Below are 24,611 nucleotides of genomic sequence, written 5' to 3'. Positions count from 1 at the left end.
TTTTTTGATAAGTTGCCCCTGGTGCATTGGTAAGCTAAGTTACTTGTTGTGATTGTTATTTTCCAAAATGGATTTTCAATGGAGGACGCAAATTTGAGATGTAAAAATCATATTTACATCTCATTTTACATTTTCGATAAATGTATATTTCAGTGCTATTTTAATACGAGATATGTAAATTTAGGATCTTATTTATTTTCTTTTTTTGAATGACAAAGTCTACGCCAAAAAAAACTTTATATATAAAGTCAACAACCTCTTTTGTGGTCACCAATTTCACCAAAACATTTTGGACAAAAATACCCCTAAAACAATTTTTTTTTTAAAAAGCAATCCAAACTAATGCATCAAATAATACATAGGTATTTTCATCATTTTAACAGTGTTTTTTTTAATAATTAATTCTTTTTGTACATTTTTTTTAAAATTATTACCTCACAATAGTTAGCAATAATGTGATTCAATCAATTGTTTATTAAATATTATTTTCTCTATTTTTAAACATGTTCAAAACATCTTAAGAGGCGTGTAATGTCAGTTATAAAAAAGGTCTTTCGCATACGCATAATAATGTAATTAAATTAGTTATCAAATGATTGTTTTATTTTTATTTTTTAACAAACAATATTATCTATACTAAGGGAGAGGGATGGACTTAGCCTCATAATGAGCTAGCAATAATGTGATTCAATCAGTTGTTTATTAAATATTATTTTCTCTATTCTTAATGTATGTTCAATAGAATGTAGATGGAAATTGAAAGACTAATTTTATTATGTGAATTCAGCTACTTTGATTTGTTTGTGAGGAGTTTTTTCTAGCATGATCTAAGATTATTCATTTACTTCACATATTTGATTTTCCTTTTGTCAATTCACGCATATAAATACATTTGAAACGTGTAAGTCATGCATAGCACGCTATGATTCAAAAAATGTTTTTTGCATGCGCGTGAGTGAGTACATGAAGACTAATGTAAATAATAAAAAAATTATAAATTTGCATTTTTGTTCACATCTTCCGGCCAAGATGAGTGTTTTACACTAAAGAGTTTTCCAGCTAACAAAAAATGTAAAACGCCCATTTCAAGGCATTTTGCATCTCCATTTAGAGATGAACTAAGGATGTTATTATTAGTACCTCTAAAAAATTATTCTATGCTCCTCCCACGAAGAGATCCATGGAAAAAAAAAACTTAGGACTGCAAAATGACAAAAAAAATTGGCTTAAAAACGTAACGAATTAGAGAAACATCCCTTCATATAAGCTTCCTGAACACCATTACCATCACTGTCGTTGCGGTTAGCATCATCATAGTTGTCACCACTACGGCCGTCAGCACCACAACCACAACCGCCACACTGCCACCACTACAATCACAACCGCCACATCTACTATCACTGTGCTCGCAGACGAATACACGCTTGCTGGGAAATGGCAAAGCAAAGAAGGAGAGAGAAGGTGAGAAAGAGGAGAAAGAAAGAGTTAGGCTTGTTTACGGTTTTTAGCTGATTTATCCTCTCATTAATCTTTAGCAGTTGAACGCCCCTAATGTTATCAGTATCAGCGGAAATATCGATATGCTGGGAAATGGCAAAACAAAGAATGAGAGAGAAGGTGAGAAAGAGGAGAAAGAAAGAGTTAGGCTTGTTTACGGTTTTTAGCTGATTTATCCTCTCATTATTCTTCAGCAGTTGAATGCCCCTAATGTTATCAGTATCAGCGGAAATATCGATATGTAAATTTGTAAAAATATCGCTGGATATACCGATCTCAATAGCTGTTGCCTTCGACGAGAATAATGAAAATTTGATCAAAAATGTGAAAAAATTAAAATGAAACTTTATGTAGCGTCATATGGTAGTTTGTCAATATTGAATAGCTATGTCGAAAATATTAACCAAATATGTCGAGTTTAGTTGAAATTCAAGAGTTTCTCTAGTAGGAGTGAAATATTTTCCCTATCCTTCTCTAGTTTTTCCAATATTTCAATTGAAATATCGACCGTTTCGAAGAAATTTCAAACACTAGACATATCTTAATGGCTACATTGGTTTCCATTGGTGATAGCATGCAATAAGTGTATGTATTTTTAAAATTTCCGTCCCTTTGATGTAAATTGTAGAGTTCAAAGGACGAAGTATTGCACGAGTGACAGATAGAAGGAAAAAAATATAGTCAACAAATAATACGAAAGCTAAATAGATATTCTATGATACCACAATAAAAGATGTGAGGTTCAGATTTGGGCTAAATTACATAATGGGTCAATAAAAGATTATTATAAAACTTATTATTATTGGAGTCGGCTAGCCATACTATTGGTACTACGCAAGATTAAAAAGACTCGTAATTTGTTCGAGGTCAGAATATTTTCAATATTAAAATTGGGTAAATCAACACTTTGTGGTTTTAAGGAGATCTACGAAATTCTAGCAAGTAGTATTGACCTTAGTTGGAGAAGAAAATTGCTTTTATAAAACTTTAGTTGAAGACGAGAATTATTTTCATTGGATTGTGCTTGTATAAAAATATTTATTGACTTAAACCAAATTTCCATTCTTTCATGTACGTTGAAAAAATATTTTTACTAAAAAGGGCGACATTAAGCCAACAAGGTTCTCTGCTTTGTCAGGATCGTTGGGGAGGGGGGGGGAGAAGGTTTACTGTAAGCAATCTTACTTTTGCTTTGCAAAGAAGTTGTTTTCACGATTCGAACCGGGACTTTTCAATCACAAAAGAACAATCTTTCTATTGTACCAAGCTCGCCGTCGAAAAAATATTTTCACTAAATGAAAATAATTTCGTTGTGTAGTTTTTTTTTTTAAATTTTTTAATACACATGGAAAGAGATTTTAGACTATACCACATAATGAACTATCTATAGTAATTTGATTACAAACTTATGATCCACAAAAGTCGAAACTAAGAACTTGTATTCTCACCGTAAGCAGTTATGCGTCTTGTTATGAAAAGGGTGAAAGAAGGAAAAGGGTAGTGGTGGAGGGTATAAAATATCCACCTTTCCATGTTAAAAGAATTTACACTCCTTTTACCAAATCTAGGAATTTGGCCACGACTAGGAGTTCATGGCATATTGGTCATTCCACGTTGTAACTTGACCCTCAATTTGTTCATCCGACACTATAAATCTGAACCCATGAGAAAATTTGCTTTCTGGTTTCCTATCGTTTGTCAAAATTTGAAGGCAGTCTCCAAGCAATTTAAGCACAAAACCTCTGTAAAGTACACCCTCTCTCTCTCTCTCTCTCCATCTAAACTGTGTATTTATACTGTGAGTATATATATATGTATAGATATATAATCTGTAGCCAACGCAGCAATGTCCATGTTTCTCACTTGTCTTGCCACATTGTCTTGAACAAACACAAACCCCACATGTCAAAGTTTGGATTTTTCCATCACCTGTAGCTTCTTCTGTTTATTTCATCAAAGCTCTCTATTTTTCCTGCACGTTTCATGACATCCGTTGAAAACACACACTGCGAGTAGCAACAGCTATTCAAAAGCACTTTTGCATGTTGCTGCTTTTGCTCATTGTCTGTTGATCTCTCTTGCCCTCTCTGCTTGTTATTCGGCACATATATTGTATCATTGCAAATGGGTTTTTGATTCTTTTATTAACTGTATCAGGGTTTGTGTTGGTCCTGTCGTTTGGAGCTGGAGGGTTTCTGGGTTTTGATTCGATTTAGTTGTTGTGGGCTGTGCGCTGATGGGTCCTGTGAGGGGGATTAAGAAGAGAAAGAAGGCTGACAACAAGGGTGAGGAGAATGCTTCTGGTTCCGGGTCATCAGAGAAGGAAGGTCCTGTGGATTGGTGGGATGAATTCTCCAGGAGAATCAATGGTATTATTTTCTTTGATATTTTGATAGCTTTTTTTGCTTTATGTATGTGCTTTTAATGTTTAATGGACTTCTGGTATGCTGTCTTATACTCAGCTTTTTTTAACAGTTATCTTATGTTGATTATGTATGTGCTTTTCATGTTTAATTGACTTCTGGTTAATTGAATTGTGCCTGATTCTAACTGGGTTTGTGTTTGTTCAACTTCTGCATCGATATATTGCGAATGCTTTTATTTACTATGAAGAAAGATCCCTAATCTGACTTTGACCTAACATTCTGGTTTCATTGCCTTGTTGAATATCGAGAAGGATAAGATTAATTCTATCAAGTCTAGGATAAGGTTATCTAGGTCCTTCTACAATCAAGAACTCAAAAAGTATTCAACACCTTTGAAATAGCAGTTGAATTTTACGATGAAGTTTATTTCTGTGAATTCTAGCTATATTTTTTACATTTGTTCTTTACTGATAATGATTGAACAATAGCAATATAGCATTGCTCGAAGAAAAACACGCATGTAATCCAAAATATTTTAAGTTTGGAAATGCAGATGTCATAGTTTGAACATTACAGATGTGGATAAGCATTGAGCTGGTAGTAAAGAGACTTGGGTACAAAATGATTACAGCCCTAGTGGTATAAGGAACTTAAAAGAAAAAATTAGTACTTTTAGGTCTGGTTTGATTTGATATGCAGTTCCGGGGCAGGAATTTTAGTGAAATTCACAAGAGAATTATTCGAAGTTGGGTACCATGAAACAACTGTTTTGTTAATTTTGGTATATTACAAAATCATTTGTGTGTTCCTTCTGACATCGCCTTAGAAACTGTTGGTTAATTTGGAGGGGCTGCAGATTGATTTTGCAATTGCATAGCGGCAGGAATACCAAAACTTGAAGCAATTATCCTCGATATGATATGAATTATCCAATATAATATATATATATGTATGTATGTATGTATCTGTAGTTTCCTATAGCGTATGTCCTTCAACTTGATAAATCTCATATGTCACTAACCTCATTCCGATCTCGAAGACACTATCCTTACCTTTTCTCATATTTGAGATTGAACGTAATTCATCCGAAGTGTGGTTTGTATTACGTAATTGCCCTTGTGGCTTGTGGTAGGTAGAGAGCTGGGTTGTATCTGCATTGACTTCACCAGTTCCCCAAGAAATTATGATCGAGTAGTGATCGAACTTATGAGTCTTCTTCTGAGAACATGATCAATTGGATTGTTATTCTGAATGATAAAATTGTTGCTGTGAAATGTGGGCAAAATAATTTCATGTTTTGATACAGTTGAACAATCATATCATGTAATACACAGTCATGTTGACTGCTTTTGAGCAAAATCACCGATGCAATTAGTTTCATGTTTTGATTGTCCTGGCTCCGTAGTTCCCATTCAATTTTGTGCTTGTGCCATACAGGATGGATCAAAATTTATGCTTGAATAGTTTGATCTTGATGTTTGAAATCATTGTTACTTCTGATGTTCTAAAACTCCCATAAAAGCATTTAAAGTTGCATTTAAATACTTCATGTTCGGAATAGTAAAATTCCTTTTTTCTTTCCCATCCTATTTGCAGGTGTGCAGTTTCCGTCCAAGGTATTAGACAAGTTTGAATCGGTTTTTAAGCTTTCCAGGAAAACCTTTGACTACATCTGTTCGCTGGTGAGTGAAGATATGATGGCTAAGTCAGCACATTTTGTGTTTACAAGTGGTAAACCCTTGTCTTTGCACGATCAAGTAGCTGTAGCCTTAAGAAGATTGAGCTCTGGCGAGTCATTGGTGACCATTGGTGATTCGTTTGGGGTGAACCACTCAACTGTGTCTCAAGTTACCTGGCGTTTTGTTGAAGCCATGGAAGAAAGAGGACTTCACCACCTGCAATGGCCTTCCACTGAAGCAGAAATGACAGAAGTTAAATCCAAGTTTCAGAAAATACGAGGCTTTCCTAATTGTTGCGGTGTCGTTGATACCACCCACATCATGATGTGTTTGCCTGCTTCAGACCCCACGAGTAATGCCTGGCTCGACCAAGAGAAGAATCACAGCATGGTCTTGCAAGCCATTGTTGATCCTGACATGAGGTTTCAGGACATAGTCACCGGATGGCCAGGAAAAATGAAGGACTGGTCGGTGTTTCAGAGTTCAAACTTTTATCAACTCTGTGAGAGAGGTGAGAGGTTGAATGGGAAAAGGTTAGAGCTCTCCACAGGATTGGATATCCGGGAATACATAATCGGGGACTTGGGATTTCCTTTACTGCCCTATCTCGTAATCCCCTATGAAGGGAAAGAACTCTCAGAGCCGAAAGCTCAGTTCAATAAGCGGCATTATGCTACACAGAAGGTAGCGCAAAGAGCATTGGCGAGGTTGAAGGATAGGTGGAGGATCATTCAAGGAGTGATGTGGAGACCTGACAAACATAGATTGCCAAGGATCATTCTTGTTTGCTGCTTGCTTCACAACATTGTTATAGATATGGAAGACGGGGTTCAGGACGATATGCCTCAGTCTCACAAACATGACTCAGAATACCGCCAACAGATTTGTGGAACTGTTGACATAAACGGCGTTCATCTGAGAGAAAAGCTTCTGTTTTCCGATGAGTGTTAGGTATCAAAGACTGTTGCAGCCTTCAGTTTTAAAGTTGTTTTCGTGACATGGTTTCATACTGAAAATTATAGAGCTGAAGCCGGGTTTTCCGGAGTAGGTTTCTGAGGATACGATCCAAATTGTTTTATTGTTTAGGCATTGTCGTTTCAATGTCGTAATACTCAGTAGAAAATGTGCTATTGTCTTTCTCTTAATCTTCGAAATGTACATACTGCTCCTTTATTCTACAACACATCTCTATATCATACATCTGCAGATCTCTAAGAAGTTAGGATCTGGGAAAACATCATGTTACATGAGCTTGGATGAACAATCATAACTTAAAACCTTGGCACGCTCACGTTTTCACCAGAGACGGATGATACAAAAGTCTCGGACCATTTTTGCTTTACAGAATCCGGTACCTTAGAGTCGTCCATGAAGGCGTTCCACATATTCCCGCCAGGACCGCCGAGGACCCAATTAACTTTTGCTGGAGGGCTGGGATTGGAGGGTGCATCATAATCGCCCGAAAGATTTCTCCTCACAGAACCAGAAATAACTTTCTGGGACAGGATCTCGCCCAAATTGTTCATCTTTTGAAAGCCAGAGCCAGGCGAAAGCTGAAACACAAGCAAAACTCGACAAGGTCAAGTTGAATGGAGGAGATAAACTTTTGTTTGATCAGTAATTGGAGAAGAACTTACACTAGACTTGTTGGCAGGCATCAATGCCTTGAGTGGAGCATCTTCATTTGCTTCTGTCAGGTACCTCTCAATAGATAATAAAGAACGGAACCGCTTTCTAGTCCCTGGCTCAATATAATACTGCAACACCCGAAAAAATTATTTACGTTTCTCGAGTGCAGTGTACTTTCTTTAAGAACAGATGGATCATAAAAAGAAAGCCATATCTAAGCATATAAAATATCTGCCAAGACAAGTTTATCAAATGCCAAATGTTATGCCAACAAAGAAAACAGCATATCCGTTATAGAGCCTTGGATGAAACGGGGACACCAAAATGGCGGTGTCCCAAACCTAACATGTACCGTCACGTGTAGTTAATGTAAGTAGCTATATTGCAGAATGCACATGTTTCCGTGAAGTTGGTGACCCAAAAGAGCGATCAGCTTTGAAATATAAACATAACATATATACATGTAAATATGCAAAGTGCATATGCACAAATGACCCAGAAACGCACATCCCTGCAATTTCAACCGATGTATAGGCTAGATAAACCCTTTCTAGGTTCTACTACATAGAAGAGAAAAAACCATCAAAACTTTAATGAAAAAGAACAAGTACCCTGTCTACATAACCAGAATAATTAATATTGCTCCGTGGCTTCTCCTCAACTTCCCAACCATCAGGTAGTACAAAGGATGAACTGGTCCTCCTGGTGCGTGGTGTAATCAGCACCTGCAGATTGATTCTGTCAATAAGGATTTTGCCCTTATATTTTAGGCATCACAATCTTTTCTCCTTCAATTCGGACTGCTGTAACAGTGACCAGAGATACTTGTAACATTCATTTACTTTAACTCCTTCATCATGGTTATCTTTTTCAAACGGTTCCACTAGACTGTAATTTTATTACATCTTCAAATATATAAGAACAACTGCATAAGTTCTGGAATAATAATGAATAGCAACCGAACAAAGAAAATTTTAAAAAATCACTTTGACAATTATGGACCCTCAACTAAGCCATGTGATGAGAATCCAAAGGTATAGAGATTTTGTATAATTAGTGCAGAGGATTTAAGTGGGTAAAGAACTAAGCATAACATATGTTTCCTTTGTTTCTAAATTTCTCTTCCCACTCTCTTAGAATGGGATGAGAAAGTTTAAATATTATCAATAACTGTAAATCCTGGAACTCACAGAACACTCATTGCCTGGTTTTGATCTTCTGGTATGTTGTTCGATTTGCCCTTCTGTTAGGTATCTCTGAACAGCTGCCAGTGAACGAAACTTCAGTCCCGTGCCAGGCTCATAGTAATACTGCAAAACTAAATAAAAGGTCTGAGACCTGGCCGCACCAAACGACTTAGTACAGTTAAGTAGAGTGGTAGGAGCAGATTTATACAATTCATTTATTGGAGAACTGAAATTCTAAAACTGCACGGACATTCTCCATTATCATAATAACTGTAACATAAAATTTAATTTAAAAAAAAACTTATAGAATCCATCATAGAAGTGCAAAATGGCGACTACGACATTGTTCTGGCTGGCCTAAAAACCCAATGTGGGAGGTGTAGCATAAACCATTATTATCGCTCAAGCATTATGCTTTCTGGACGAGATTGGCAGCTTCTTTACAAGAACACACTGGTTAGACTTTCATAATTCAAAATTCGATTCTTAACAAATTGTCGGCGTATTCCTATAAGATCATCAGAATGTACCAATTGAAATGTCAACTGCCAGCAGGCAGCGGTGAAATAGTAAACATGTACAACAGAAAAAGGGGGGAAAACAATTACTGGGTTATTACCAAAACCCAGATTTTGTACAAAAATATTAAAGTTTCACTCAGCAATGCAAATTGCCCAAAAACCCATAACTAAAAACATCCCAGAATCTCATAAATGCTGGAAAGCATATGAATTTTAATGCCAGTCAAAACCCTGCAAAAACCCCAAATTACAAAAAAACCACAAAAATTCATACATTCATACATCCATCCAGCCACGATCCATGGATGCAAAGGATATACATTGTACATTCATTTGCAATTCGAACCAGTTTAGAGAGAGAAATAGAGAGTGAAGGGAGAGAAAGATCGAACCTTGTCGATATGGGTATGGCCCGGGCGGGAAGAGCTAGGGGGACGGGGCTTTTCCTCGACCAGCCAACCCTCGGGAAGTTTGAATGACCGTGAGGGGGTGACCAATTGCAATTGCAGTTGCCTTTTGCTGCCACTGCTTCTGGGTTCTTCTCCTTCTTCCCCTGGCCTTATTGTTAGCAGCGGAATCGGCTCCGACTGTGACGATTCCCCCTTCATCATTGTCACTGAGCAGTCACTTTAGCAGATTCGCAATGAGCTTGTTGTTTGAGGGTCTGGTAGAAAAGCTTACTCTGCCTTGGACCAGCATAACCCAAGAAACGAGAAATGTGGGATCGGGTCTACAAAGTGTGCAATGCAGTATGATTCCAGTTTCATAAGAATTATTTGGACAATTTTCCTATTTTATTGGCAAATGATTATACTTGATTGATTTATTTAATTAGGGAGGCGATTCTCATTTTCATACGCCTTTTTAGTTTCTCACATGTAATTTTTTTACTATGTTCGGATTGAATGAATTATTAAAATAACGAGTAAAATTAAATATAAATATACGAAAGGCTAAAAATGATGTGCGTTCATCGGTTCCTTTTGTCAATTAGATGATATTCAACAAAAGCTTGGTTATGGCGTATGTACTTTCTTCGTCTCATTGATTGATGAGAGACGGAAAAAAAACACCCCGTGCATACCACCGGTAAAAGTTTTCTTGCATTAAACTCAATAGTGAAACTTTTAAATTTGGGATCCTTCCAACCTTGAGGTGACGTTTCCCTAGTTCCCTCAAATAAGTCACTTAACTTGTAATTGTTGAATTGCATTAGAACAGTTACACCCCTAAAAAAATACGTCAACACCTAGCGTATTTATCCACTTAGTGAATATTGATAGACTCCAATAAACAGTAATATATCAAATGCATCTCCACCCCTAACAAAAAATTGCCTAGTCAATTTTATTTAAAAAAAAAAAAAAAAAAAAGGTAAGTCTGGAACCTCCACGGTTTCACTGGAACCCTCTATACTCTCCCTCTGCATCCTCCTCAATTTGTTTCTCCGATCATCCCCAAAAGCCAACTCTTGCCACTCCTGACGCATCAACCTCCCTCTGCATCTCTCTCTCTCTCTCCCCCCCCCTCCCCATTTGGATTTGGAACTGCATCTGTTGGGTAGAATTTTTGGGGTGGGTTGGTGATGGGTATTAGCAGTCTGGGAGGTGCTGCAGTGGTATGCATTGGTTCAGGGTGGGGATGGGTGCGCTTTAGGCGAATTACCTACCCAAATTTCCACCCCTTTCGTGCAGTTTCAACCTGCCCAAATTTCCTATACAATCCATTAAGTGAATTACCTACAAACACATCTAATGCATACCCACATTCAATCACATCTCCATGATAATCACAAGCAAACCCACAAGCTTTAATCACAAAAGGGAAAGTAAAATGATCAGGTCTAACACCCACGTCCCACATTTTACTATACAGAGCAATGGCTTTGTTATACAGGCCATTGTCGACGAAGCCTCTGATCACAACATTCCAGAGGAAGACGTCGGAGGCGGAGGAGAAGGTGAAGAAGAGGGTGTAAGCGTGAGAGGGGGAGCCTAGAGAGGCGTAGTGGGCGGTAAGGTTGGTGCAGAGGAAGAGGTTGAGGGTGTAAGCGTGAGATGACGTTAATCAGGCTGTCCGATTGCTCAGTCGATTTTGGGCTGGCCTGGAGACCAACTTGGGCTGGGTGCCAGCCTATCTACTAGGCTGGAGTGAAAAACCTAAGTGTCGGCCTATCAGTTCCTCGGTGAAACTGCTTTTAGAGCAAGTCAACCCCTAGGGACTTTGTGCCCAGCCTATTTATCCACTCAAGTGAACAGTAATAAACTTCAATGAACAGTAATAGGCTAATGGATCTCCACCTCTAAAAAATGCGCTGACACCCAGCCCATCTAAAATATTTTTAAATTTTTTCTAAAAGAATAAAAAAATAAAATAGTTTTAATTTCGGATAGGATTTTTAACCAATCTCGTCACACCACGTGTTATTATCCGAACGTACTATTTTGTGAATAGATTTCCGCTAAGATTTTCAATCAATCCTGATGTGCCACGTGTCACTTCCGTTTTACAATAATTTAGCCAAGATTTCGATAAGATTTTCAACCAATCACATGCCACGTGTCATTATCCGAACGTACTATTTTGTGGATAGATTTCCGATAAGATTTTCAACCAATCTTGACGCGCGACGTGTCACTTTCGGTTTCCAATAATTTAGCCAATATTTCGATAAGATTTTCAACCAAACACGTAGTGCCACGTGGCATTGTCCAGAACCTCATCCTTTCTTTTTTTGTCCATATAAACCCTACATCCCTACATTCATCCTCACACCAAGCTCAATCTTTCTTTTTAGCTCAGAATCCTTGTTCATCGTTTTCAAATCTTAAGTTCTTATTACAATGTCTTCTTCAAGGAGAGTGTATAAACAGTTGCATAAGCAACAGAAAAAGTTGTTGGCACAACAGGCAGAATTAGCCAATCTCGAGGAAGGTGGAGGTGGAGATGAGGCTTTCTTCATGGAGAAGGATGAGGATGATCACCATAGAAGGCAGAGGGCCTCACATTCCCGCTGTGTCATGGAAGTCGTGGGTCAGATAGCCAAACTTAGACGTGCTGCAAACCTCGATAGAAAAAGGGAAAGACGAGGTAAAGATCTCTTGGAAGATTATTTTATTCCCAACAGCATATTCCCTGATCATGTTTTTAGATGTCATTTTAGAATGCAACGAAGTTTGTTCGACAAAATCATGAATGTTATTTGCAACCATCATCCATACTTTGTGCAAAAAGAGGATGCTTTTTATGTTCTAGGTCTTCTTCCCGAGCAAAAAATTACGGTTGTCTTTCGAATGCTTACATATGAAGCTACATTTTTAGTGTAGTCATTTTTGGAAGAACTACCTTTTTTAGTGTAGTCATTTTTGGAAGAACTGCCTTTTTTCTTTGATGCATTTTTACCTTGAGGCCTGAGGGACTGACGAGTCGATTAGGTCTCGGGCACTTGTTCAGGTGTCCCTTCCGTGTCTTGAAATGTGTCGGCTTCTTGTTCGGCCGTATCTGGTTCTGGCGAACTATGTAGACTCATGTCGTGCATGACAACTTCTGGACCGGTTGCCATAATTTTGTATATAGGGCAATCTTTGACAATTTCCCAACATTCCCATTTGTTGAATGATTTGTTCTGGTTCTTTGAATTGTAGAATGCTTGAGCTTGTACTGTCTATAAAAATATGGGATAAGATAGTGTTAAAAAATGTGATTGTAACATAAATAAATAAATTAAAATATTGATGCAGGTGGAATGCATACAAATTACATAAGAAATGACATAAAAAATTAAATAAAAATCACATAAGAAATTAAATAAATTAAAATTTTGAAGCGGGTGGAATGCATATAAAAATTACATACGAAATTAAATAAATTAAAATATTGATGTGGGTGGAATGCATATAAATAAATAAAAATATTGTCACCTGATCCGCTAAACTTGTCCCACTACGCAGGTTACCGGAAGCATGAGAGATGACGTTTTTCCATCAAGTAAATGATGCATTGAGTTTTTTCCAACGACCTTGAAGACCTTGACTAGTTCTGGCGTCTTTGCCATGTACATCGCAAAACACTTTTGTAATTTTACTCTACATTTCTCGCTTATCCATCTCATTACCCGTAATCGGGTCATGAGTAGTGTGAACCCAACATTCACACAACGAAACATCTTCAATGAGCTTCCACGAAGACATTTTTTTCTCTTAAAATGTAGAAAATATTGAAATGTGGTGTAAGGTGGAAGACGAGGGTTAGGTATTTATAGAAAAAAAAATAGTAACTTTTTTAAAATTTTACTGTATTTAAAAAAAAAATTATGTATTTTTTATAATTTTTAATTAATTTTAATGTAGTTAATTAATCTGGACCGTTGGATTTGAAAAATATTCAAATCCAAGAGCCAAGGAGCCAAGGATCTGCCACGTGGCCAACGGTCATAAATCTGACTGTTGGACCCTTTTTTTTGTGGGGGGGGGGGGGAACGTGGACCGTTGATTTATGATCGTACGGTCCAGTTTAAAAGTAAAATTAAATTTTTTTTTACTGTTGGAAATCCAACAATCTAGAAAAACTAGCCGTTGGAAATCCAATGGCTCTGAGCATGCCACATCGCTGACTGCATCTTAAGCACAAGTGGGCTGACAGCGCCTGCCCCCTTGTCCCCTGCTCGAGGCCACGCACGAGTGCCATGCACGCGCCAGCCAAATAGGCCGGCTCTTGGGTTTGTCAAAAATAGGTTGGTCTGTTGCCTGGCTTGGGCTGGGTGCCAGGCAACTTTGCAGGCTGGAGTAAATGGACTGACCCTCAGCTTGAAATTTGGACTGGGTGCTGGGCAATGTTGGCTCCGGTGGACTTGCTCTTAGTAGATAGAGTCTTCCTTTTGAACTCATTGCATTCTGATTCAAAGCCTCAGTATAGCTTATAGTAGCATTATCGTTGGTATGTAAAAGAACAGATTGCTTAAGGGGAGGGATCCCCATTTTTTCAAAAAAATAGAGACAAGCTCCCCACCGTTAGATTTAACTCTAATGAAATTGTGTGGTTAAGATTGTATACAATTTCATTAAAGTTAAATCCAACAGTGGGGAGCTTGTCCCTATTTTTTTTGAAAAAAATGGGGATCCCTCCCCTTAAGCAATCTGCGTAAAAGAATATAGCCACTTGACGAAAATTTGATGTGAATTTGAGCCGCACTCATTAGTTTGACCTTCACATTGTAACCTGATTACATTCAACCGTATTATGAATCATTGTCTCCTACATGATACATTTTAAGTAGCTTAGATCTTCCTGTTAAATTCACATGGATTTTTTTAGCACACATTCAATCGTTAAATTCAACAGTACTCTGAAATTTTATGTTCGTGTTTACATTATCATTTAGCTACTACTTGTTTGATTGTTGGGTCGTGTTTGGGCCTCCAAATCTTGGTTTGCTCTTCACTGAGAGATTTCTGAGGCCTATGCTCATCGGCACTACAAGGTTTACGTCAAAAGACTTGCGAGATGATCGCTATTGATAAACCTCCAAGAAAAAAGGATCCCTCAAAACTTAGGGGACTGGCATCTGAAGTAAATAAACAAACAAAATGATACAGAAGTTCCACTTAGCAGAACAGTTGTAACTTATAGAATTGGTGCACTGATATTTCCACCAGAGAGGGATGATTTGAAACTCTCGGACCAGCTCTGCTTTACAGAATCCGGGACCTTAGAATCGTCAATGACGGGATTCCACATATTCCCTCCAGGACGACGGAGGACCCATTTAACTTTTGCCGGTGGCCTGCCAAAATTGAGCTCGGAGGGTCTATCATTCTCACCGGAAATATTTCTTTTCAGAGAACTAGAACCAACATTCTGGGGCTCGCTTTCAGCCGAACTTTTTGTCTTCTGATGGCAAGAGCCACTCGATATCTGAAACACAATACTGGACAAGGTCAAGGACCACAGAGGAGCGAATTGATAAACTTTCGTTTGATCAGTAATTGGAAAAAGAAATAAAAAACATACACTAGACTTGGTGGCAGGCATCAATGCCTTGAGTGGAACTTCTTCATTTGCTTCTGTTAGGTATCTCTCAACTGCTACTAGCGAACGGAACTGCCTTCCAGTAACTGGCTCGATATAAGTCTGCAGAAAACAAAAAAATTATCATGTTTTTGAAGTGCAGTGTGCTAATTTATGAATATGTGAACGCTGTTCGTAAATGTTCTCTTTTAGAGAAATGAATCGTCTAAAATATATTTCACAATGTCAATATGGCCATGCTCATTCAGTAAAAAGAGGAAAGAAATCTTGAGCATAGCACATCTCAGAGACTCAGACCATAATTTTCCCAATCTTCTATTCCCCTCGAATCCTTTTGCCAACTTCTTTCGATCCATTCTCGCCAATCTCTCTTATTTTGACATTTTCAATATACAATAACAACCAATTTGTACATTGAACGTAATTTACAGTTGTTAAGGCAATACGTTTTGGTTAAGTCGCTGACCCGAAAGAGGGATCAGATTTATATAAAGATACCATCTGTACATGAACATGCAAAGTCCATACGTATGCATGTCACGAAACATGCATTTGTGCAATTTCACCCCATGTTGCAGAATGCACATATTTTCAGCAACTACAAGCTAGATATACCCTTTCTACAACATAGAAGAGAGAAACCGCCAAAATTTAAAACGTAAGATTGGTACCTTGTCTATGACACGAGACTTCCTTCGTGGCTTTTCCTCAATTTCCCAACCATCAGGTAGTTTAAAGGATGAAGAAGTTCTCCTGGTGGTGCATGGTGTAATTTGCTTCTGCAGATTGACATTGGCAATGAGGAATAGAGGTACTTCTAAATCTAATCTACGCACACAAATTGTATACAACAACAACAACAACAAAGCCTTTTCCCACTAAGTGGGGTCGGCTATATGAATCCTAGAACGCCATTGCGCTCGGTTTTATGTCATGTCCTCCGTTAGATCCAAGTACTCTAAGTCTTTTCTTAGAGTCTCTTCCAAAGTTTTCCTAGGTCTTCCTCTACCCCTTCGGCCCTGAACCTCTGTCCCGTAGTCACATCTTCGAACCGGAGCGTCAGTCGGCCTTCTTTGCACATGTCCAAATCACCGGAGCCGATTTTCTCTCATCTTTCCTTCAATTTCGGCTACTCCTACTTTACCTCGGATATCCTCATTCCCAATCTTATCCTTTCTCGTGTGCCCACCCATCCCACGAAGCATCCTCATCTCCGCTACACCCATTTTGTGTATGTGTTGATGCTTCACCACCCAACATTCTGTGCCATACAACATCGCTGGCCTTATTGCCGTCCTATAAAATTTTCCCTTGAGCTTCAGTGGCCTACGACGGTCACACAACACGCCGGATGCACTCTTTCCATCCAGCTCGTATTCTATGGTTGAGATCTCCATCTAATTCTCCGTTCTCTTGCAAGATAGATCCTAGGTAGCGAAAACGGTCGCTTTTTGTGATCTTCGCTAGATTGCTCCGGTCATTAGTGTGGATAAGTATATAAATGGATTGAGATAGGAAAGCAAACACAAGATGTACGTGGTTCACCCAGATTGGCTACGTCCACGGAATAGAAGAGTTCTCATTAATTGTGAAGGGTTTACACAAGTACATAGGTTCAAGCTCTCCTTTAGTGAGTACAAGTGAATGATTTAGTACAGATGACATTAGGAAATATTGTGGGAGAATGATCTCGTAATCACGAAACTTCTAAGTATCGGAGTGTGGTGTCGTCTTGACTTGCCTTATCTGTCTCATAGGTAGATGTGGCATCTTCTCTGGAAGTACTCTTCCTCCATCCAGGGGTGGTATCTTTAACTGGTGGAGATGCACAAGGTAATGTATCAATTTCACTTGAAGCTTACTTGTAGTTTCAGGCTTGGTCAAGCGCGATACAAACCATGTAGTAAGAGTCCTCCAAGTCGTCGAGCTAGGGGGTTTGCTGAAAGAAGTGACAAACAAGGTAAGCAATCAGAGCTCCGACTGATTGTTCACCTTCTCCCCATCTTGCAGCAGCATGAAGGATAAAGAGAAGAAAAATAAGAAGAGATGATATGAGATACTTTTGCTTTTGAAGAAGTAACTTTCCACAGGCTTATTCTTGAACTGAGCTGGAGGGTTTTCTGGTTTCCTTCAGAGTATAAGGCCGACTGAAGAATTTGAGGGTCATAACAAGTCCATCAAATCTAGAGTACGTTCCACCCTGCTGATATGGGATACTTTTGCTTTTGACAAAGTAATGGATGTATCGGCACGTGTGCTGTTACGCTTGTCTCCACATGCTTCCTTGTATCCTTCGCACTTGCCCTATCTGTTCCTCAAGCAGATGCGGAATCTTCCCTGGAAACATAAGATGTTGAAGATGAGTACTCGAGAGCAATGCCAGGTAAGGGGTTCCAGGCAGTCAGTTCCTGGCTGGAAGCTTGATTCCAAGTACTGACTGATTGCTCTCTTTCTCCTTGTCTTGCAGGTAAAAACAAGGCCAAAAGAAAAGACAGGGAAAAAGCATGATATGGGATACTCTTGCTTTTAACCCTGATGATATGAGATATTCTTGCTCTAGTATAGCTTGTTTGCAGAGGTATTATCGGGGGGAAAGAAAGCTGAATATTTCGAAAGTCTTCGTTGGGAGTGCCCTCTCAGATATGATGAAGGGTTGAGCATTTTTGCAGGTCTGCCTGTCCGTTGGGGATGGAGGTCGACATATATAGGAGTCTCCCTAACAACAAGTAGTAATGCTATTCCTTTACCCTGCTTGGTCATAGCACGGTAGTGGGAGCTGCCAGTTTCACATGTTTTAACTCTGTCAGAGCACTTTGAAAAAGTGGTCTGTGGTATCTGGCTCTCGAGATTCGGAGAACGATGCCTCTTCGATTTTTGAGAAAGCAATCATGCTGGGGGTCCGACTCTCGAGATTCTGAGAGCAGTGTCTCTTCGATTTTTGAGGAAGTAATCATGTTGGGAGTCTGGCTCTCGAGATTCGGAGGGCGGTGCCTCTTCGATTTTGGAGCAAGCAATCTTGTTGGGAGTGTTGTCTCGAATGTGAGTAAAGGTTGGGCATGTTTGCTAGTCTACCTTGCCACGAAGCTCAAAGGTTGACACACAAGGACTTTCCAATTATCCAGCAATGGTACTGTTCCTTTACCCTCTCTTCGATTTTGAGAAAGTAGTCATGTTAGGAGTCTGGCTCTCGAGATTCGGAGGACGGTGCCTCTTCGATTTTGGAGCAAGCAATCTTGTTGGGAGTGTTTTCTCGAATGTGAGTAAAGGTTGGGCATGTTTGCTAGTCTACCTTGCCACGAAGCACAGAGGTTGACACACAGGGGCTTTCCAATTATCCAGCAGTGGTACTGTTCCTTTACCCTTGTGGGTAATAATATGGTAGCTAGACCTTCAAAATTTATGTGTCTAAACTTTGTTAGTGCTGTTTCTTTGCTATTCTTTTACCTTTCTTGGTCAGAGCGATGTAGTGGGAGCTGCAAGCTTCACGTGCTCAACTTTGGCAGAGAACTTTGGCAGAGTTATCTGTGGTACCCATGAGTTATTGTTACGTGTGGGAAGTGGGTGATTGAACAGTAAGATTCATGTGCTTTCTACTTCACCACAAGTCTTCGACAGAATGCCCATAATTTCTGCAAAGCTGAGTGTGCGTGTGACAGGTGCTGACAAGGCTAGAAAAGTAGGTGCCTCTTCGATTTCTGAGATCGGCCCTCGTGGTCTCTGAGCAACCCAGCTTTTGAGAAAGCGAGCGCCTCTTCGATTGATTCGGAGAACGATGCCTCATCGATTTTTGAGAAAGCAATCATGCTGGGGGTCTGGCTCTTGAGATTCGGGGAGCAGTGTCTCTTCGATTTTTTAGAAAGTAATCATGTTGGGAGTTTGGCTCTATAGATTCGGAGGGCGGTGCCTCTTCGATTTTGGAGACAAAGGGCCAATCGTGCTCTTTGGCAAATTACATTTTGAGTTTGGCTGTTTTTCAGTTTCACTCTACCCTTATATTTGTTCTTCTTTATGAGTAGACCTTCCAACCCAACATCTATTCACATATATAATTGTCCCTAGCTACACCAACACGAATCCAAAATCACATATATTCTCTAATGTAAACTAATTCATAGCTAATTAACATGTTCAAATCCTAATTTTCTCATACGATTATGTACCAAAAGGATTAGGAAAATCTTTACCTTTACCAAACTGATGTCTTCGATTTTTAAGAAAGTAGTCATGTTGGTAGTCTGGCTCTTTAGATTCGGAGGACGGTGCCTCTTCGATTTTGGAGCAAGCAATCTTATTGGGAGTGTTTTCTCGAATGTGAGTAAAGGTTGGGCATGTTTGCTAGTCTACCTTGCCACGAAGCACAGAGGTTGACACACAGGGACTTTCCAATTATCCAGCAGTGGTACTGTTCCTTTACCCTTGTGGGTAATAATATGGTAGCTAGACCTTCAAAATTTATGGGTCTAAACTTTGTTAGTGTTGTTTCTTTGCTATTCTTTTACCCTTCTTGGTCAAAGCGATGTAGTGGGAGCTGCAAGCTTCACGTGCTCAACTTTGGCAGAGAACTTTGGCAAAGTTATCTGTAGTACCCATGAGCTATTGTTGCGTGTGGGAAGTGGGTGATTGTAGATTCATGTATTTTCTACTTCCCCAGAAGTCTTTGACAGAATGCCCATAATTTCCGCAAAGCTGAGTGTGCGTGTGACAGGTGCTGACAAGGCTGGAAAAGTAGGTGCCTCTTCGATTTCTGAGATCGGCCCTCGTGGTCTCTGGGGAGCCCAGCTTTTGAGAAAGCGAGCGCCTCTTCGATTTCTGAGATCGGCCTTCGTGGTCTTTGAGCAGCCCAACTTTTGAGAAAGCAAACGCCTCTTCGATTTCTGAGATCAACCCTCGTGATCTCTAAGCAGCCCAACTTTTGAGAAAGCAAACGCCTCTTCGATTTCTGAGCAGGCGCCTCTTCGATTTCTGAAGCTCCGTCGAGTGTAGATTTTTATAGGGGCTGGCATTAAGTTCCCAAGCACACTTGAATCTCCACCAGTAGAAGCTTCATTCTTGCACTTCTAAGATCTTGATTTGTCCGACCTCTTCTCTCTTCAACACCTTTGAAAATGTCTGGCCCCTCCGACCGTCGTTTTGACTTGAACCTTGTTGAAGAGGCAGCCCCGCCTTCTCCAGACAACATATGGCGCCCATCCTTCATCTCCCCTACTGGTCTTCTTACCGTTGGGGATTCCGTGATGAAGAATGATATGACCGCTGCGGTGGTGGCCAGGAACCTTCTCACTCCCAAAGATAACAGACTACTTTCCAAACGGTCTGATGAGTTAGCTGTTAAGGATTCGCTGGCTCTCAGTGTTCAGTGTGCAGGTTCTGTGTCAAATATGGCCCAACGCCTATTTGCTCGAACCCGCCAAGTTGAATCATTGGCGGCTGAAGTGATGAGTCTCAAACAGGAGATTAGAGAGCTCAAGCATGAGAATAAACAGTTGCACCGGCTCGCACATGACTATGCTACAAACATGAAGAGGAAGCTTGACCAGATGAAGGAAACTGATGGTCAGGTTTTACTTGATCATCAGAGATTTGTGGGTTTGTTCCAAAGGCATTTATTGCCTTCGTCTTCTGGGGCTGTACCGCGTAATGAAGCTCCAAATGATCAACCTCTGATGCCTCCTCCTTCTAGGGTTCTGTCCAGTACTGAGGCTCCAAATGATCCACCTCCGGTGCCTTCTCTTTCTGGGGTTCTACCGACTGCTGAGACTTCTCCTAAGCAACCTTTGTGAAGGCTCCCTCTTGTGTGTTTATTTTGACTCGTGTATATGTACATATTTGTAGCTTATCGGGGATATCAATAAATAAGCTTTCCTTCATTTCAACGTATTGTGTTAAATACACCAAAGCCTTCTTCGCTAAGTTCTTTGAATTTTCTTTTGTTGAAGCTTGTATGTTGAAGCTTTCTGAGTGGAGCATGTAGGTTGGGGTAGTGTTCCCTTAATTTCCCGAGTGAGGAAAACTTCTCGGTTGGAGACTTGGAAAATCCAAGTCACTAAGTGGGATCGGCTATATGAATCTTAGAACGCCATTGTGCTCGATCCTGTGTCATGTCCTTCGTTAGATCCAAGGACTCTAAGTCTTTTCTTAGAGTCTCTTCCAAAGTTTTCCTAGGTCTTCATCTACCCCTTCGGCCCTGAACCTCTGTCCCATAGTCGCATCTTCTAATCGGAGCGTCAGTAGGCCTTCTTTGCACATGTCCAAACCACCGTAACCGATTTTCTCTCATCTTTCCTTCAATTTCGGCTACTCCTACTTTACCCCGGATATCCTCATTCCTAATCTTATCCTTTCTCGTGTGCCCACACATCCAACGAAGCATCCTCATCTCCGCTACACCCATTTTGTGTACGTGTTGATGTTTCACCGCCCAACATTCTGTGCCATACAGCATCGCCGGCCTTATTGCCGTCCTATAAAATTTTCCCTTGAGCTTCAGTGGCATACGGCGGTCATACAACACGCCGGATGCACTCTTCCACTTCATCCATCCAGCTTGTATTCTATGGTTGAGATCTCCATCTAATTCTCCGTTCTTTTGCAAGATAGATCCTAGGTAACGAAAACGGTCGCTCTTTGGTATTTCTTGATCTCCGATCCTCACCCCTAACTCGTTTTGGCCTCTATTTGCACTGAACTTGCACTCCATATATTCTGTCTTTGATCGGCTTAGGCGAAGACCTTTAGATTCCAACACTTCTCTCCAAAGGTTAAGCTTTGCATTTACCCCTTCCTGAGTTTCATCTATCAACACTATATCGTCTGCGAAAAGCATACACCAAGGAATATCATCTTGAATATGTCCTGTTAACTCATCCATTACCAACGCAAAAAGGTAAGGACTTAAGGATGAGCCTTGATGTAATCCTACAGTTATGGGAAAGCTTTCGGTTTGTCCTTCATGAGTTCTTACGGCAGTCTTTGCTCCTTCATACATATCCTTTATAGCTTGGATATATGCTACTCGTACTCCTTTCTTCTCTAAAATCCTCCAAAGAATGTCTCTTGGGACCCTATCATACGCTTTTTCCAAATCTATAAAGACCATGTGTAAATCCTTTTTCCCATCTCTATATCTTTCCATCAATCTTCGTAAAAGATAGATTGCCTCCATGGTTGAGCGCCCTGGCATGAACCCGAATTGGTTGTCCGAAACCCGTGTCTCTTGCCTCAATCTATGCTCAATGACTCTCTCCCAGAGCTTCATTGTATGACTCATTAGCTTAATACCCCTATAGTTCATGCAATTTTGTACGTCGCCCTTATTCTTGTAGATAGGCACCAAAGTGCTCGTTCGCCACTCATTTGGCATCTTCTTCGTTTTCAAAATCCTATTGAAAAGGTCAGTGAGCCATGTTATACTTGTCTCTCCCAAAAGTTTCCACACTTCGATTGGTATATCGTCTGGGCCTATTGCTTTTTTATGCTTCATCTTCTTCAAAGCTACAACCACTTCTTCCTTCCGGATTCGACGATAAAAAGAGTAGTTTCTACACTCTTCTGAGTTACTCAACTCCCCTAAAGAAGTACTCATTTCATGTCCTTCATTGAAAAGATTATGAAAATAACCTCTCCATCTGTCTTTAACCGCGTTCTCTGTAGCAAGAACCTTTCCATCCTCATCCTTGATGCACCTCACTTGGTTTAGGTCCCTTGTCTTCTTTTCCCTTGCTCTAGATAGTTTATAGATATCCAACTCTCCTTCTTTGGTATCTAGTCGTTTATACATATCGTCGTAAGCCGCTAACTTAGCTTCTCTGACAGCTTTCTTCGCCTCTTGCTTCGCTTTTCTATACCTTTCACCATTTTCATCGGTCCTCTCCTTGTATAAGGCTTTACAACATTCCTTCTTAGCCTTCACCTTTGTTTGTATCAATGGACAAAATTCAATAAGCTTTGCGTAATCAAAGTAAATTCAGGAATCATATGATTCAGATTACATGTTTTGGATTGACAACTTTTTGGATCCTAGAACTCACAAGGCATTCACTGCCTGGTTTTAATCTCTTGGTAAATGTTTCGGTTTGCCCTTCAGTTAGGTATCTCTGTACAGCAGGCAGTGAACGAAACCTCAGTCCCGTATCAGCCTCAATGTAATACTGCAAAATTACAAGAAAGTTCTGAGACCTGAACTAGAACTACTTCAAAACATAATAATGAATTTTCACAAAGAAGAAATCGTAAATGTAAATACGCGGCAGGAGCAGATTTGTACAATGTACTTGTTGGAGAGTCGGAATTTTGAATCTGCATGTATATTCTTGCTTATCATAGTAATTGTAGATAACATAAAGTTTCATTTCAAAAATACTCAAATCAGCCATTTGTATATTAATGCAAGAAAATAAGATCAAGATATTCGGATTAAGTTATTGTTTTCGGAGAAGACCATAACGATGAACCAAGTGAAAGCTACAATGCCAGCAACAAAACCAGATACATGTGCAACATTAAAAAATAAAAATCATAAGAAGTTCAAAAGCATTATTCATTGTTTACTGATCAAAGAGCATGTGCAACAACGATTTAAAAATAGGATTCTTATCGCAATCGTCTTGACATTTGACGAAATTGAAGTTCCCACATTGACGTGATAGGGCATAAATTATGGGCGACATTAATAACTTTGAAACACGAGAAACTAAAGTGATGAATTCCTCAAGCATCAAGACCATTTAGGATAAAAATCCTTTAAAATATTGGAATTAATAGATTCCCTTAAACATTTACTGGGTTTTAACTTTTAACAAAGACCTAGATTTTCTTATGCATAAAAGAAGAAATCTTGACTGTTTCCAATCATTTTCCTTTTTTTTTTTTTTTTCAGATATTCAAATGGAGTCCGGTAAGAGTAAATCTAGTCCAATGCCAATCATGAAACTTTATTAACCCCAAACAATTAACCCCCTCAAGCTCTCCAATTTTTCGCTTCCAACGAGAAATTCCCACAAAACCATAACATGCCATATGAATTTCAAGATCAGTAAAAAAAACACTGCAAAAATCCCAACAACAAAAAAGAACCCAGGCATTAACGCAAACACATAGCAAAATGTAAGCATCCACACATCAAAAATACATGCATGCAATCAAAATCCATGCATTCAGATAATATACATTCATAGGAGTCCACATTTGAACAAGTTTAGAGAGACCCTGTCGATTTTGCCGGGGTTGCAAATGTTGCTGAGGGGACGGCGCTTTTCCTCAACGAACCAATCATCGGGGAGTCTGAAGGGTGATGTGGTGACCAATTGCAATTGCCTTTTGCAATTGAAGGGTTCTTCGTGTTCTTCCGCCGGCCTCATTGTCCGAAGAGGAACTGTCTGCGACTCTGACGATTTTCCCTTCTTCATGGACAGTGTTTGCTTGGGGTAGGGTTAAAGACTGTCGCTCAGTAGAGCCCTCCTCTTTTGGTAAAAGCCACTCTGCAGCTTGACCGATTGAGTTCCCCACTGTTCCAAAATTTTTAGGTTGAAGTGCGGATTTAGTTTTTGAATTATTAAAATTAAGTTTTTGGTAGAATAAGTCCCTAATTTCCTTAAAAATTGCTATTTTCATTTTTACTATTATCTTCAAGCTATTTTATCTAGTTTTTCGACAATTTAAGTTACTTGACACACTTTAAAGTGTAATACCATCATTTTCTTGCTATGA

At 39.5% G+C, this 24,611-nt stretch overlaps 3 protein-coding genes across 5 annotated transcripts; 1 reads left to right on the top strand and 2 right to left on the bottom strand.

The window, feature by feature from the left end:
• Positions 1-3,137: 3,137 nt before the first annotated feature.
• On the top strand, positions 3,138-6,687 carry LOC126616740 (protein ALP1-like). 2 transcript variants are annotated; one of them, XM_050284837.1, is made up of 3 exons: positions 3,138-3,246; positions 3,655-3,866; positions 5,460-6,687. In XM_050284837.1, exons 2-3 carry the CDS (start codon positions 3,734-3,736, stop codon positions 6,491-6,493), a joined length of 1,167 nt encoding a protein of 388 aa, XP_050140794.1. In that variant the 5' UTR covers positions 3,138-3,246; positions 3,655-3,733; the 3' UTR covers positions 6,494-6,687. The 2 variants fall into 2 exon arrangements, with proteins under 2 accessions (XP_050140794.1, XP_050140793.1); XM_050284836.1 differs by lacking the exon at positions 3,138-3,246 and adding an exon at positions 3,343-3,560.
• Positions 6,654-9,727, bottom strand: LOC126616741 (methyl-CpG-binding domain-containing protein 7-like). Its single transcript, XM_050284838.1, has 5 exons — positions 9,272-9,727; positions 8,362-8,481; positions 7,783-7,896; positions 7,180-7,299; positions 6,654-7,095 (listed from the first exon to the last, which is right to left on the bottom strand). Exons 1-5 carry the CDS (start codon positions 9,488-9,490, stop codon positions 6,814-6,816), a joined length of 855 nt encoding a protein of 284 aa, XP_050140795.1. The 5' UTR covers positions 9,491-9,727; the 3' UTR covers positions 6,654-6,813.
• A 4,632-nt stretch (positions 9,728-14,359) lies between these two features.
• LOC126616721 (methyl-CpG-binding domain-containing protein 7-like) lies at positions 14,360-24,399 on the bottom strand. Of its 2 annotated transcripts, none has more exons than XM_050284811.1 (5): positions 24,110-24,399; positions 22,895-23,053; positions 15,578-15,685; positions 14,889-15,008; positions 14,360-14,792 (listed from the first exon to the last, which is right to left on the bottom strand). In XM_050284811.1, the coding sequence occupies exons 1-5, from the start codon at positions 24,308-24,310 to the stop codon at positions 14,502-14,504; spliced, it is 879 nt and encodes a 292-aa protein (XP_050140768.1). In that variant the 5' UTR covers positions 24,311-24,399; the 3' UTR covers positions 14,360-14,501. The 2 variants fall into 2 exon arrangements, with proteins under 2 accessions (XP_050140768.1, XP_050140769.1); XM_050284812.1 differs by having other exon boundaries at positions 22,934-23,053.
• Between the last annotated feature and the right edge of the window lie 212 nt (positions 24,400-24,611).

This window comes from Malus sylvestris, chromosome 3 (genome assembly GCF_916048215.2).
Source record: "Malus sylvestris chromosome 3, drMalSylv7.2, whole genome shotgun sequence".
NCBI lineage: Eukaryota > Viridiplantae > Streptophyta > Magnoliopsida > Rosales > Rosaceae > Malus > Malus sylvestris.
The sequence above is the reverse complement of the archived record's forward strand: the minus strand, read 5'-3'. Positions and strand labels throughout refer to the sequence as shown.

What these genes read in the sequence shown, in the direction of transcription:
- LOC126616740 (XM_050284837.1), top strand. Translation starts at nt 3,734, where the DNA reads ATGGGTCCTGTGAGGGGGATTAAGAAGAGAAAGAAGGCTGACAACAAG. An exon ending in ATTCTCCAGGAGAATCAATG is followed by an intron (nt 3,867 to 5,459) that starts GTATTATTTTCT and finishes TCCTATTTGCAG; the next exon opens with GTGTGCAGTTTCCGTCCAAG.
- LOC126616741 (XM_050284838.1), bottom strand. Translation starts at nt 9,490, where the DNA reads ATGATGAAGGGGGAATCGTCACAGTCGGAGCCGATTCCGCTGCTAACA. An exon ending in GCCATACCCATATCGACAAG is followed by an intron (nt 8,482 to 9,271) that starts GTTCGATCTTTC and finishes TTAGTTTTGCAG; the next exon opens with TATTACTATGAGCCTGGCAC. An exon ending in ATTCTGGTTATGTAGACAGG is followed by an intron (nt 7,300 to 7,782) that starts GTACTTGTTCTT and finishes CGGGTGTTGCAG; the next exon opens with TATTATATTGAGCCAGGGAC.
- LOC126616721 (XM_050284811.1), bottom strand. Translation starts at nt 24,310, where the DNA reads ATGAAGAAGGGAAAATCGTCAGAGTCGCAGACAGTTCCTCTTCGGACA. An exon ending in ACCCCGGCAAAATCGACAGG is followed by an intron (nt 23,054 to 24,109) that starts GTCTCTCTAAAC and finishes GTAATTTTGCAG; the next exon opens with TATTACATTGAGGCTGATAC. An exon ending in AAGTTGTCAATCCAAAACAT is followed by an intron (nt 15,686 to 22,894) that starts GTAATCTGAATC and finishes GTCAATCTGCAG; the next exon opens with AAGCAAATTACACCATGCAC.